This window comes from Rhinolophus hipposideros, assembly GCF_964194185.1.
Source record: "Rhinolophus hipposideros genome assembly, chromosome: 16".
In the NCBI taxonomy this organism is placed as follows: Eukaryota; Metazoa; Chordata; class Mammalia; order Chiroptera; family Rhinolophidae; genus Rhinolophus; species Rhinolophus hipposideros.
In genome coordinates, this window is record NC_138062.1 from 5054610 (window position 1) to 5069803 (window position 15194).

The window sequence follows — 15194 nt, forward strand, 5'->3', positions numbered from 1 at the left end:
AACTGCTTTACGGGCAATATGACAGCTATTTAATGTTAGGCCTTAATACAAGACTATCGTATTTTTATGTTTTTGGATTATAGTGATGAGTAGCTTTTGCTTTGTAATCCCTGAACATCTATTTGAATAAATGTGCATTTGATTTTTCTGTTTTTAGATTCACTTTCAAAGACATCAACTCCTTTTAACAAATCAAACAAAGCAGCAAGTCAACAAGGGACCCCATGGGAAACACTTGTCGTGTTTGCTATCAACCTGAAGCAATTAAATGTTCAAATGAATATGAGTAATGTAATGGGAAATACGACGTAAGTTATTCAGATACAAAGAAAATATAATGAATCATTAGTTTTAATTTTTCCCATATTGTCGAAAAGCAAGTCAAAACCCTTGTTTTTAATGCTGGAATGTTTGAGACAGTAAAAACAGTAGATTAAAGACATAAAATTTCTTTATCCTGAAAAATGACTTAATCTAAAGATACTATAATATAGAATAACATGAAATATGTGTTCTAAAAAGAGACAAAATTTTAAGGAAAATAGCATAATTTTCTAGTTAAGAAAAAAGCCTCATCAATGTTAATATTCAAACATTTACCACAGTTTTTATAAGAGATGTACTTTACTGTGATATCATCTAACTCTTGTTTAAATTCGTGACCCTGGAAGCCATAGGTCTAGTTCATAACCTCTTTCTCTCTTTCAGCTGGACAACCAGTGGGCTGAAGAGCCAGGGCCGGCTGTCGGTAGGCAGTAACCGAGATCGCGAGATCAGCATGTCTGTTGGGCTGGGAAGATCACAGTTAGATTCTAAAGGAGGGGTCGTCGGAGGGACCATAGATGTCAATGCGCTGGAGATGGTTGGTATGTTGAAATTTTACAGCTGAAACATAGATTGAAAAAAAACGTTTAAAAATTGGCTTTGATGAGTTTTTCCGATTGGGCATTTCTGTGACAAGGTATTATTATTTCTCTTCCAGCTCATATTTCTGAACATCCCAATCAGCAGCCCAGCCACAAAATCCAGATTACTATGGGTTCGACAGAAGCCCGTGTGGATTACATGGGCTCAAGTATCCTCATGGGCATCTTCAGTAATGCTGACCTCAAGCTTCAGGACGAGTGGAAAGTCAATCTCTACAACACACTGGAGTCGAGCATAAGCGATAAAAGGTATCTAGTCAGAAACACGTTTTGGACACTGTACATGACTGCTCTTAACATATTCTGTCATCCAGTGAGAAAGCACAACCAATTCATTTTTCTTGCGAAATGATTTTATATTATGCAGTTAATGTGACCGAAAGAGCTGGGTGGGGAAGAGAATTATTCTTGTACCTTTAGACTGTTTTCCTTCCGTACGATGTAAGGTCTCTGTTTTATGTTCTAGTGAAATTTTTGTCCATGGAGATTTGAAGTGGGATATTTTCCAAGTAATGATATCACGGTCAACCACACCAGACCTGATAAAAATAGGAATGAAGCTCCAGGAATTTTTCACACAACAGTTTGACACCAGCAAACGAGCTCTGTCGACCTGGGGACCAGTTCCTTATCTCCCACCTAAGACAATGACGAATAATCTAGAGAAAAGTTCACAAGAACAACGTAAGAATTAGAGCTATGCCTCTCTATGTGCCCTGTCTTTCACTAAATATGTTACAGTCTTCATTTAAAGTAACAATGTCTGTATTCCACGCTTTACAAAGTGATTCACTCACTCTCATCCTGGTCACTCAGCAGAAAACCTGATTTCCCACCCAACAGTGGAAGCAGAGGCCACACTGGAGAGGTCATCGTTCAGTGTCACCTCCCCCGCCACCCTCATCTGCAACCACACGCACTCCTGCCCCTGCACACCAAGTGTGACCACACCACATTCTGCTGGAGAGCATGAGTTGTGGTTCGGTTTGGTTAACGTGTCACGTTAGGCAGATAATTCTGTTCACGCAGCAGCTCAATCAGCAAATGTGTGGTGAGCATGACCATGTTGAGCACTGTTCCAGGTCAGGCCCCGATGGTGGACGAAGTTCCCGTCCTTATGAAGTAATGTAAATGCCAGATACCTGTAGGGGGAGAGAAGTGCTGAGAAAAAGAAGAAAGCAGGGGAGGCAGTGGGGCGTGGCAGTGTGCGGGGATAATGGTTTCAGAAGCCGTTTCTGAAGTGAGAGACCTCCCATGGGCATGGGAGGTACCAGAAGGGCGCAAAGCTCCTCCAACAGGAAGAAACTTGGTTAGAGGATCATGAAGGTGGTCACTGCAGGGCCAGAGGGAGCAAGCAGGAGAATGCTGGACATGAACTCAGGGAGATGGGCCACAGTTAAGATTTTCAATATGGTAGGTGGCTATTGGAGACTTCTGAACAGATTTGATATTATTTGATTTACCTTTTCTTAAAATACCACTCTGGCTGCTATGTGGAGCACAGAGTACATGAGGTGGTTGAGAATGGAAGTAAGGAGACCATGTACTGCAATTACCGTTACCACTGTTACCATAGTTACCTTACCATAGGAAGGAGGCCAGGCAGGAGGCCAGGCCACCAGTGGTGGCTTTAACTAGTGATAGAGGTAAAAGTGGTGCAAAGTTGTCAAAATCAGGACAATGGTTAATAACATTCTCACAGAACCAGTACATGTGCATTGAGAAAAAACTAGAAAATACATACACACAAAAAATCAAAACATCCCATTCCACCCACAAATCACCTCTGAACACTTAAGAGCATAAACTTTCAGATACTTTTCTGTGCACCTACATACATGTGTGTACTTTTTACCAAAATAGCGTTCATACTGTTCTGTAACCTTTTCCACTCAATCTCCAACTTTCCATTTTGCCAATTTATCTCCTCTAGCCTCTGACCACATTCCATAATTGACCTAAAATTATCCTTACAACTCGTTTGTCCAAACGAGTATATCCAATTCAAGATCACAGATTAAAACATCTGGTTGTCTTCCTTCACTCTCTTCTTAATTCAGCATGGTCCTCTTTTTAATGACCTGACTTGGTGAAGGGACCTGGCCAGTTGTCCTGCAGAATGTCCTACCGTGCTTTTGAGGTATTTTCCATTTGCTTCCTTGTGGTTTCACTTATCTTGTTCCTTTAGCCTGTTTTTGTTTTTTGTTTTGTTTTGTTTTTGTTTTTTAAACTAGAAATGGTATCAGGCATATACAAATAGAGGAAAGTTTCCCAAGACACCTGGCCCGGATTCTTTTAAAAAGCCCTTGTCATGGAAAACAAACACATAATCTTCAGGGAACTGTTTCAGGTTAAAGGACTCTAAAGCTACATGCCAACTAAATGCAACACATGATCCCTGGTTGGATCTAGAATGAGAGCTGTGGAAAGCGGCCAAAAAGGGCAGTCCTGGAATAAGTGGGAAATACTCATTAGTGCTTCCCAAACTTCAGTGTGTGTCTGAAACACCTGGAGATTCTGCTCCAGTTAGGCTCGGCATGGACGTAAGAGCCTGCATTTCTAACAAGTTTTGGGGTGATGCTGATGGTCCTCAGACCTCACTTTTGAGTAGCAAGGGTTTAAAAGAGTAAAAAAAGAGTACTTTCAGGGGATCTGCATTTGATTTCTAGGTCTTCTAGTCACTGGTTTGTCTAACCCCTCTTCTGCTTCACTTGAAAAGGTCTAGATGAAGTGCCTAGTTTACAGTTACTATGAGACCATATAAAATTTCATGCACTTAGCAAATCATGAATCATTGCAGCAGTGTAAGTTATAATTGTTATTAGCAAGTTATTACTTTCTTTAGTTCATTCCATCCCTATGAAGCGTCTTTTCCGGGCTGTATCTTTATGAGCTTCTGCTCAACGTTAAGCAGCAGTTGGATTGTTGTTTTCATCCCTTAACTGAGTCACTTCGGCGATACAATGCAGCCACCTCCCGTTCCCCCCCCCCAGCCCCCATTCAGGATGTGCCTGAGGCCCTCCCGGCTGAGTGGTTTCTGGTTTTCTTGCAGTACTTGACGCAGCCCACCATCGGCATTGGCCTGGAGTGTTGAAGGTGGTGTCAGGATGCCACATATCCTTGTTTCAGACCCCATTACCAGAAGATGGAATGCAGTTTGGAGGATCAATGAGCTTACATGGAAATCATATGACACTAGCTTGTTTTCATGGTCCAAATTTCCGTTCAAAATCCTGGGCCCTCTTTCACTTAGAAGAACCAAATATTGCCTTTTGGACTGAAGCTCAGAAAATCTGGGAAGATGGTAAACTGACAGCTTTTAAGCTTTTATTCTTTGCTGTCTTCTGATATGATAACATATGGCAAAGCAGTTTTCCTTTCTCACATCTTTGTCTTTTTTTCTTACAATATTTCTGAAGTCTATCTCTATGTGTTGTCATGTACCTAACAGGTCAAGTTCACTTTGTATCTATATAAAGTTTGGGACGTGTTAAAGGACTCATTTCTGAACTTGCCATCTACTCTGCTTCTTACTTAAGCAATTGAAGTTTCTGCTGCTGGGGCTGGTCATAGTCATAATAATAATAGTTATTGTAAATATTTCTTATGAAAACATGAATAGAAGACAAAGTGGTAGCATAAGGAAATTATTTGCCAGTCAAGATCATAATTTTTATGGGCAAGGGTGTGCTTTTACCTCTATTTACAAGGATAAACCCAGTTCGTTTTAGCTTTAATTCCTACTCAGATGTTTCTTAATGATGATTGAAAAAATATTTGATGCTCTTCCCCTTACTGGGGATAAATCCCATTATAACTAAAAGAAGAAAAAATTATTTGTGTGTTTTTTTTTTCCCCCTTCATTGATTTACTCCAATTTCACAACCCTCCTTATCTGTGTATGACTTACTACATCTGTTGCTCTAAGGCCACAACTGTTACATCTAAATATAGTTCGTTACATTAAGAAACTTTTTCTTCCCTCTAGGCGCTAGTGATCATTCTACATATATTGTACAAACATTGGATTTTCACCTGGGCCATAATACCATGGTTACCAAACCATGTGGAGCTTTGGAAAGTCCCATGGCCACGATAACCAAGATAACGAGGCGCCGCCATGAAAACCCACCCCACGGAGTCGCAAGTGTGAAAGAATGGTTCAATTATGTTACAGCCACGAGGAATGAAGGTTCAAAGTTTGTTTTTTTGGAGAAATTTGTTTTGTTTTTTCTAGTTTGAGCTCTTTTGACTATGTTTGGAATTTAAGTGGAGGGAGAGTTTTCATTTCTTCAATTAAAAAAGTTTCATTTTACTCCTGCTGACATAAGTAGCAATAATACTGTATATGATTGCACCACGCTGGTAATGCAACACCTCATAGAGTAGAATTATTTTAGCTGTAACTGAAAACATTCAAAATAAACTTGGCTTAAATAAATTAGAAGTTAAGTTTACTTTATGATAATTGGAAAAATATTTTCATACTAATGCTAAACATTGGAGATTTGGAGAGTTATTACACAAACTAAGTAATAGAATACCACAAACTTAAGGTTCGGGATGGATGGACTAAAATGAAATCAAATAATTTTATTCCTATGAAGTCAGAAGTTTAAAGAGAGCGGTTCTGATGAGCGTTTTCATTTGATTAGATTTATCAGTCTTATACTATTGTGGTTATGAAAATTTTTATTTTGGGGTTGTTTTTGTATTCAAGTTTACAGTAGTGCTTCTACCAATACATTTCATTTGTATTGTAAAGCTGACTAGATTGAGACGTGTTAAGACTTGAATGTTTCACTTAAAAATGACTTTTCAAAATGGAAAAGATGACTTGGGCCCTATGGAAAATAGTTACTATGGATTAGGCAACCCCAGAGATTAGAGACTGTTAGAAATGTTCTGAGAACAAAAGAGGATAAAGAAGCAAATTAGATTATGCATGTATTGACTATTCTACTTTCTAAGTAGAGATTTGGGAGGAAAGGATCCTTCTTGGGTGGGATACTATGGAGGGACTATTAGCATGTTGAACTGCTACCTGTGTGCTTAGAAAAATGCTAATTTTTATAAGACAACCATAATGAAATCATAGCACATATGTTGGGGAATATCAAGACTTCTACCTGATTTCAAGGTCAGGGTCATTTAATCGTAAATTCTGTAAAGTATTCAATGTATGGAGAACTTTGAGATTAATGAAACTCTTAAATTCAGACTTGAATTCAGTTGAGAATAATATTCATTTTAAAGTTCAAGAAACAAAAAATGGATTGGATTATTGGATTTATCCGAAATCATGTTATAAAGCTTCAGTCTTGAGAATAGTGATATATGTGTGTATATATGTACATATAAGTACAAATCGCTACATACATATTAACATCACTATATTTATAAATATATCTGTACCTCATCTACATATAGAGAGATATATAACTATTCTCAAGACCACAGCTTCTACATGACTATTTTTAAAAATGTCTTTATTTTCTAACTTCTGAAATGATAGAAGTTCTGTGTATCATGGTGTCATGAAAGCTATAGGCTTACAATGCCTACTGGTTTAATTCGATTCTTACTATCTTTATTATTATGTATGTAGAGCTAAACCTACTTCGTAATGTTGATGCTAATAACACCGAGAATAGCACTATGGTGAAGAATTCCAGTTTGCTGAGTGGCTTCCGAGGAGGTTCCAGCTACAATCATGAAACAGAGACTATCTTTGCATTACCAAGGATGCAGCTCGACTTTAAATCCATTCATGTTCAAGAACCACAGGAACCTTCATTACAAGGTATGTGGGAAAACCATCTTTAGTTTCTAAAGTTCCGAGGAAAATACTAAAGGAACTTCAAACTACTGCTGTTTTCCCACAGGTTGTTTTTGTAATATTAATATAATCTGATAAAATTGATTTCCTGGGTCAAATTGATTGATTTTCATGCCAGCCATATGATCTCTGGCAAATGATTTAATCCGTTTGCACCTTTCTCCTGAGTAAAATGGAGGCTAATAATAGGACCTCATTCGTGGAATTTTTATGAGGAATAATTGCATATTCTTGAAAAGTGCTCAGTCGACTGTCATCATTCTGTAAATCATCACTCTGTAAATACAGAAACTACTCATTTCTCTGTTGTTGCATTTAAGTGGATGCCTTTACACAAACCCATGTAAAGCCCTTATTAATGGGTGAGAAAGGGACTCATTCGTGAAATCTCTGCTATGAAGGAACTTTGCCCTTGCAGATCCCAGCCTGAAGCCAAAGGTAGAATGTAGTGTGGTGACAGAGTTCACTGACCACATCTGTGTGACTATGGACGCTGAGCTCATCATGTTTCTCCACGATTTAGTGTCGGCTTATCTTAAAGAAAAAGAAAAAGGTAGGTAGCATATTCTTGTTTGGGGAGGTTTGTTTTTTCTGTTTCTGTTTTTTGAGCTTCAAGAAAGGCAGTTGTCTGTCATTTATATGGATTTTTATGGTCTTATGACAAAACGAGTACAATGTGTCCCCTTCCTCTATGAATTCTAATGAAATACCTATAAATAATATATTAGTAAGACTTTCGCAGGCTTTCTGAGTATCTGCTAGGTACACAGTACTCTTTATTACCACACTCCACACTGCATGATGTTTGATGCTTTCCAAAATGTTTCCATATACCAATGTACATTATCCGGCCTTGTAGGAGATTCTCACAAAGTAGGCAAAGAAAAGAAATCCTCTTTGAAGAAATGTTGCCAGTCAAAGTGAAATGACTGAAGGAACAACTACATAATAAAGCAGCAGGAGTTGTACACATAATTGGGAAAATTAAATTAAATGAAATAAATCTGTTTAGAATGCAGAGAACATTTTCTTTTTATAAATATTTAGACCTCAGTGGTGTTTGTCTTTATGAGCTAGCTAACATTGGTTTACTCACTGGAAACTTAAATGTTTGCCCATTAAGAAACATGGTGACTCTAATATCCGTATGGAATTGGTTGAATATATTACGATGTGTCCATACCATGGAATTATTTAAAATAAAGTAATTTGAAATGCAATGATATGGAATGCTCTCCAAGTACATGGTCTTTATTGATTCAATATTTACTGTACAACCGCATGCATACATACCGTGTTTCCCCGAAAAGAAGACCTAGCTGGTCTTATAAAAATAATACCGGGTCTTATATTAATTTTTGCTCCAAAAGACGCATTAGAGCTGATTGTCCGGGTAGGTCTTCTTTTTGGGGAAACGTGGTAATGGTAAAACAACAGATGTGATTTTTAAAAACTGCTTGGAATAGATGTACAGGCACCTGGGAGATACTGCAGGTTCGGGTCCAGACCCCACACAATAAGGAGAGCATCATAATAAAGCGGTCAGAACCTTTTTGTTGGTGGAGGGTCTTGCCTTCAATTTGCAAAAAAAAAAAAAAAAAAAAAAACACCCACATCTGTGAAACGCAATAAACCGAGGTATGCCTATCGTTTGTTCAGGTTACACTATAATTTGCTTCTCATGAAGAAAGAAATATAAAAATTGTCTTACAGATATTTCAAAATAGCCTCATAATAAATGTCTGAATGAAGAAAACAGAAAGACAGGTAATCAAAAGACCATGTTGAAAGAGTGCAAAGGTTGCATAGCATAGATTGAACTGCTGTTCTGGTACTATTCAATCTAGATATGCCGAAAATTCAGAGTGAGTAAAATCAGTAATGATGGCTGGGAGAAATCTATGAAAACTCCCCAAGTAAAATCATGAAACTATATAATAGGAAATGTTATAGATACTACAAGTAGACGCAATTTTCACATATAGCACCAATCATGCCAGTCACTGGCAATCCTCTTTTTTTCTCTCTGCCTTAATATTAAAACTTAATGTGGAGAAAAACATTCTAGATAAACCTATGAAGTTCAGAGTTCTTTTCTAATCTACCTAGCTATGAAAGTCTTCCAGATTTCTTTCTCTCAGGTATTATGTGAAATCGTCATTTTTTGTATTGGTCTTGGCCTGCCATGAACTTGTATTTCCGAAGGAAAAAAATTGTTTTCTTTATATAAAGTGTTGTAAAACATTATTTCAATGGGAAAACAGGGAACAGGGACTTGATTATTGGACATATATAATACTTACAGTAACAAAGTTTTATTATCTATATGGGGATTTCAGTTATAAAAAATGTTTTAATAACTATAAGCATATTAAAAACTAAAACCAATTACTTTTGGTCAAAATAAACATAAACAGGCCTGGGAATATTCGTAACAGCATATAAAACTAGACCAGAATCAACAATATTTCTAGAACATTGAGATAAATTGTGCACGCCTCACTCTGGTTATAACTTCTTTGGGAGTTAGCAGTGGGACATCACTGACTGGGAATGAAACTGTTGTCCCCAACATAAGAATACAGGTGTCTGCTCAGTTGCTCTGCTTTTGCTTATTATTGGTGGTGGTTGCAGTACTATAACTGAGTTGTACACATTAAACGGGTGAATTGTATCAATAAAGTTGTTAAAATAAAATGTCATCCACCTACAACCATTCTTTAGGAAACCAACAAGAATGTGCTCTATGCCTGTTATCAGATAAATCTCAGCATTCTTTACCGTTAGTTTTAGACACACAAATACATATATAAAACATATACTATACTCAAAAATAAACAATGACATGTTATTTCTAATTGTAAGATAATAAAATAACTTTGATATTGTCTTCAAGTAATACCAATAATTGGCATTTATTTATGGCTTATTTAAAATATTGTTTTGTAATAAATGCAATTAAATGAAGTTTTGACCAGTTCATAAATAAAATGATAAATAGAGCCAATTGTTCGATTTGTGTAGTGATTTAAAATAAATGTATAAGATATAGACTTGCAATATTAATTTATCGTTTTCATTATAGCCATTTTTCCACCTCGGATTTTATCCACTCGACCAGGACAGAAAAGTCCAATTATTATACATGATGACAATTCCTCTGAGAAAGACAGAGAAGATGGCATCACTTATACCACTGTAGACTGGAGAGATTTTATGTGTAACACGTGGCATCTAGAGCCCACTCTTCGGTAAGAAGATGTATATATTTACCTATATCCTATGGGATTATTATGAGAAAAAGGTTTTAAATTGTGTGTCAGATTAAATACTTTTCACCAAAAAATATTTTTAGAAATTAGTCAGTTGTAACCTGTAAACGTCTGACTGCTATTTTTGCTGCTCCTTTCTGCTTTTGTAAATGTTCTCAACAGGAGAAGCACAAACACAGAATATCTCAGTGCTGATTAGCTGTCCACTGTATGACATTCTGTCAGATAATCACTAAAATATGAGAATAACTCTTCTTCCCTAGTTGCTGTTATTTTTTCACCATCTCACCAGCACATTGTTTTCAGGTTCTTGAGTTAGCTACCATAAACTGCTTTGTAACTTAGTTTGGGGGGATGTAGTAGAAGTCAGACATCATTATTAAGGAGCCAGTACAATTTCTCACATGTGCCATGACAGTGTAACAGCACTTACAGTGTCAGTGTCTTTTTGTCTGCATAGGATCCATTCATGACTCTGAAATGTGGAATTTAATGCTGTACTGAGTCCAGTTTGTCCACAATCATGATCCCAGCTAATCAACTTGTTTTCATATCAGAATTTCAAAAGTGTTTTCTAATTTTAATTATGTTTATAATGCTGCTATAACTAGCAGTACTTCTGTATGTCCTCACTTGTGATTAATACAACATCCTATTATGTTTCCCTTTCCTCTCTTCTGCTTTGTTAATCAAATTATAACTATCTGAATCATGGAATAACAGAATCAAAAAACATCCATCACACTTCACAACATTCTGCAGAGTGATACAGATTTCATTCAGATGAGGTTATTATTCACACATATTTATACCAAAATAATCCCACACTAACAAAATAAGTCCACAATTATACAGTGGACTTCTGTGTAAGCAGAAAGTAATGACTTTGTGTTAGTCACTTGTATTCAATGAAATTCGTTGTAACAAAACTGATAAAACACTTGTGTGTTAATTCATAGTACAGAATAAACACATGAGGAAAATTAACAGTGTCAATAGGTACAATATTAAAATACTGCAGAGGTCCTAATGCAGAAAACTATTTAGAAAGTCTGTTTTGCAAAACCTCGTACCCACAACAGTATGGTAGTTACTAAAAGGGAAGGGGTTGAAGGGTACATAGGAAAGAGTAAAAAGGGTCAAATATATGACGACAGAAGGAGACTTGACTGGGTGGTTGTTGCATCCAGCGCCACACGGACAGTGAGGGAATGAGAAGGGGCGGCTTTGGGTTAAGTTTTAAGAAAGAAAGAAACAGAGACTTAATGCAGTTAAATCTCAGAAGGCCAGGGGGGTCTCACAGTCACCTGAGATGAGCCCCTAATCGGGCCGACTGGTGACTTTCATTGACACTCATACAAATACAAGAAAGTAACATTGTTTCTTACACCGTCTGTGAGACTCATACATCATAGCAGACAAATGTTTATTTCAATCACCCTTTGTCTGTTAACAGCCGAAGCATAAAGTCCCATGATGTCTTAACTACGATATGTACCCTCCCAGGGACAAGTCTCTCATGTAGTAACAGTTCTGTTGAGATAAGTGGAGAGAGCTGATCTTTATCACCCTCACGACTTCTCTCTCAATCAGGTGAGAGAGGAAAGCCAGAGTCAGCAGTGGCTTTTCCCAGGCAGGGGGAAGGGGAGGCAAAGTTCCTTTTTGATCTTCCAAGGCAGCTCCTTGGGGGTCCCCACTCGGTTCCGCCTGGCTTGAGTTGTTCCCCCTGTGGGGAATCTTACCCGTCATTGGCTGCAAACCATCTTTTGGGGACCAGACAGAGAGACATACGGTGTAAAACAGAGATAAGCAAAGTCCCAAAAAGGCACAGTCTCACAGACTTTTCTTTCCTCGAGGAAAGACACGGCGGACAGTCGGCTAGGCTGCTGTGTGACTGCAGGTGGTGAACACACAATGCAGTGTACAGATGATGTATTAGAGAATTGTGTACTTGAAACCTATATAATCTTATTAATCAATGTCACCCTGATAAATTTAATAAAATAAATAAAACTGAGAGGCAGAAAAAAGGAAAATCTGCTTTATATTTGTAAATCTAAATAAATATAATGAAATTGACTAGGTAAAACATCACTTGATGTTGTTGATAGGTTGGTTCTATGATTTTAAGGGAAACAACATATAATGAAACCAATTTTACCATAGCCTAATTGATACAAGAATGAAGTTCCTCCATTGTTATAATAAAATATTATTATAATGAAACAGAGGACCTGTTGTATCTTTTAAAATAAGTATAGAAATAGTTAAATTTGCCATAAATATATTCCTTTTTTTAGCAAACTACCATGAGACCAGTTAAGTAATACAGTATAGTAGTGATGGAAGCGTGGTTAAGAGCAGTGGCTTTGTAGCCGAGTGACATTGCCCAAAGGACCTAATAGCCTCTCTCTGCCTCAGTTGCCTCATAAGACAAATTTAGAAAATGGTATTACCTACCTTGTAGGGTTGTTACAATGGTTAAATAAGTTAATTAATGCAAAATGCTTATGACTATTAAGAGTTTAACAGATCAGTACTTAATACCTGCCCCCTTTTCCCCAATTGAAATAGTGGGAGAGAGGCAGCTAGAAACCAAAAGTTAGTTTTAATACTGATAAAGCTGGTACCGAGAATGTGGTTTGGATGTCTGGCAACTATGGCTGTCTGCCACGGAGCCGGGATCGGACTTACCTGCAGGCTCTCGATGCAGCACTGTGGAGGTTGGTGGGCTGGAGTCGGGCAGTCAGAAGCCCTGTGTACTTACCTGGCCACAGGCAGCCATGAAGGGTCTTGGGTCACCTATTTGGGGGCCTGTCCTTGAAAAACCTGTGGCATAAAGGAACACCAAAATGAATGGCTCCTATGAGAAGGTAGGGAGGAGGGTACTCAACTACACTACTCAGTTCCTGCATTAATTTGCCAGTCAGATAAATCATCAGTAAGGGGGCAGAGAAAGGGCACGGGTGTTTCACAAGTGGCTGTTCCTCTATATGGAAAGAAATACCAAGAACAGGAAGAAAATGCTTCTTCCTTCGAACATGTGTAGCACACAGCAGACACGCAGGATAATGCAGCCTTTTTCATTACCATTATGCCTCATACTTGTTGAACTCTTATTTTTTTTCAGCTTTACGAGGTGCAGTTAACAAAGTAGAAAGCTGTTTTAAGTGTATAATGTCATGATTTCATATATGTACACATTGTGAAAGGATTCCTCCATCAAGTTAATTAACATGTTTTAGACCGAACCATAAGTTCTTTAAATGTTTAAGATGACTTTGTAACTTGTGGTCTAAAATAAATGAATCAGGATGAAATCACTAAACTCCATTACTGTGTGTAGGCTTATCAAGGATACTTAAAATCACACATTTTATGAATGCTATTACAGTGAATCCAGGAACTATAGGTCAGATTATTCAGATGCACCTACTGAAAATATTTTGTCTTGAGCGTATTATAGAGGCTTAGTGATTCTCTTGAACTTACCTTCAGGACCATGTTAGGGCGCTGTACTCCTAATTATTATTTATAATTATTTTAGATTGATTTCTTGGACTGGAAGAAAGATTGATCCAGTAGGCGTTGATTATATTCTACAAAAACTGGGCTTTCATCATGCCAGGACTACTATTCCGAAATGGCTTCAAAGAGGAGTCATGGACCCATTGGACAAGGTTCTGTCCGTTCTTATCAAAAAACTTGGTACTGCACTACAGGATGAAAAGGAAAAGAAAGGAAAAGACAAAGATGAACACTAAAAAGAAACTTGATTTGTGAACAAACTATGATTATGTCCATTAAGTTTTATTACACTGGAGTGTTTTTTTTGTATATTAAAATTGTTTTAAATATAACTTTAAAATTATTCTAAATTTTGTGGCCATTATATTAAATGTTTGTAAGTTAACCTGTTTGTTCCAGTTCCACTGTTCTGTATACTGTGAAGTATTGCATGGTAATGTAAATTTTGTGAAAAACTACGTTAAAACATATACATCTACTCAATAGGGTTTATAATTGTATTATGTGCAATATGATGCCTGCATCTTAAAGTATTTTCAGAATAACTGTGAATTTCCTGTTATTGGCCATAACTTTTAGAAAATATCTTGTTGATAATGTGATTTTTTTTTTTTGGTAATTAATTGCTTTTTCTTTTTTTAAAATGTAGACTTGTATAAATATCTATTTGTATATAGTTTGAGTAATTGTGATATGATTAAATACTACTAAAATATCATTTGTAACTGTTGTAATAAAATCACAAAATTGGTTTCAGTCTGTAGTTGTTTTTGAGTCTTTTCTTCCTTTTGTAGCTTATTGTTATAATTAACAGACGCCCACCCTGTGTTAGTTATTAAATGTTTTCATAGAAGATAATACTTATAAAAATAAATGAAAATTAGCTGAAGGAGGATACAATCAGGGAGAGGCACAGCAGAGACTTCAGAAATATTAGGTATTGTTTTATTTCTGAAGCTAGTGGTGAATACAGCTGTTTGTTTCTATTATACTCTATGTTTATATGTATTTTGTACATATCAAGGTAGATGTATAATGTACATATATCGTGCTTATGAAGGTATATGTCTAATGTACATGCATTAGCATAATAAAAAGATTTTTAAAAAATAGCAAAATCTAAAATAATACTCAAAAGTAGCTATAATGCTGTTAATCACAACTCAGGTTTGAAATCAGCCAGGTCAGTACAGCCAGCTTAAAGGTTGGGTAAGCAATAGAACTGAAGCACCTAGAGCTAGAAAACACCTCAAGAAAGCCTCTGCTGCAAACTCTTGCACATAGGTACGTAAGACAGTATTCTCTCTGATAGATTTTTTTTTTTTTTTGGGAGACCACCTCTCTGATAGATTTTTAAACATGTTTAAAACCTCCAAAAGAACCAAGATACTTAGCCAGCCAAACTCATATATACCATAAGTGTGTGTGTGTATGATTAGTAGGGGAATTTATATACCTAAAGAGATAGATCTAGATAGTTAATAGGGGAATAAAGAATTGTTCTCTATTGTCACACAAACCTAGTACAACTAAAACCAAAACCCTGGTGCTAGAGTCATATTTTGTATTCTTTCTGCTAGACCATCTTATCTATTGTTTGCCTCATCTATGTATCCCCCTTAATCCCCC

The 15194-nt window shown here is 36.8% G+C and overlaps 1 protein-coding gene across 3 annotated transcripts in view; it reads left to right on the forward strand.

Annotated features, from left to right (window-relative positions):
• BLTP1 (bridge-like lipid transfer protein family member 1) overlaps window positions 1–14328 on the forward strand; it is a 162809-nt gene extending 148481 nt beyond the window's left edge. For 2 of the 3 annotated variants that reach the window (XM_081077429.1, XM_081077430.1), the window contains exons 77-86: window positions 158–308; window positions 709–866; window positions 983–1175; window positions 1393–1610; window positions 3979–4230; window positions 4915–5118; window positions 6535–6729; window positions 7184–7318; window positions 9851–10016; window positions 13585–14328. In XM_081077429.1, coding sequence (XP_080933555.1) covers window positions 158–308; window positions 709–866; window positions 983–1175; window positions 1393–1610; window positions 3979–4230; window positions 4915–5118; window positions 6535–6729; window positions 7184–7318; window positions 9851–10016; window positions 13585–13801 — 1889 coding nt within the window. In that variant the 3' untranslated portion in view covers window positions 13802–14328. The remainder of the gene's footprint in view (window positions 1–157; window positions 309–708; window positions 867–982; window positions 1176–1392; window positions 1611–3978; window positions 4231–4914; window positions 5119–6534; window positions 6730–7183; window positions 7319–9850; window positions 10017–13584) is intronic. The other variant, XM_081077431.1, reaches the window with a different exon arrangement.
• Window positions 14329–15194: the final 866 nt, after the last annotated feature.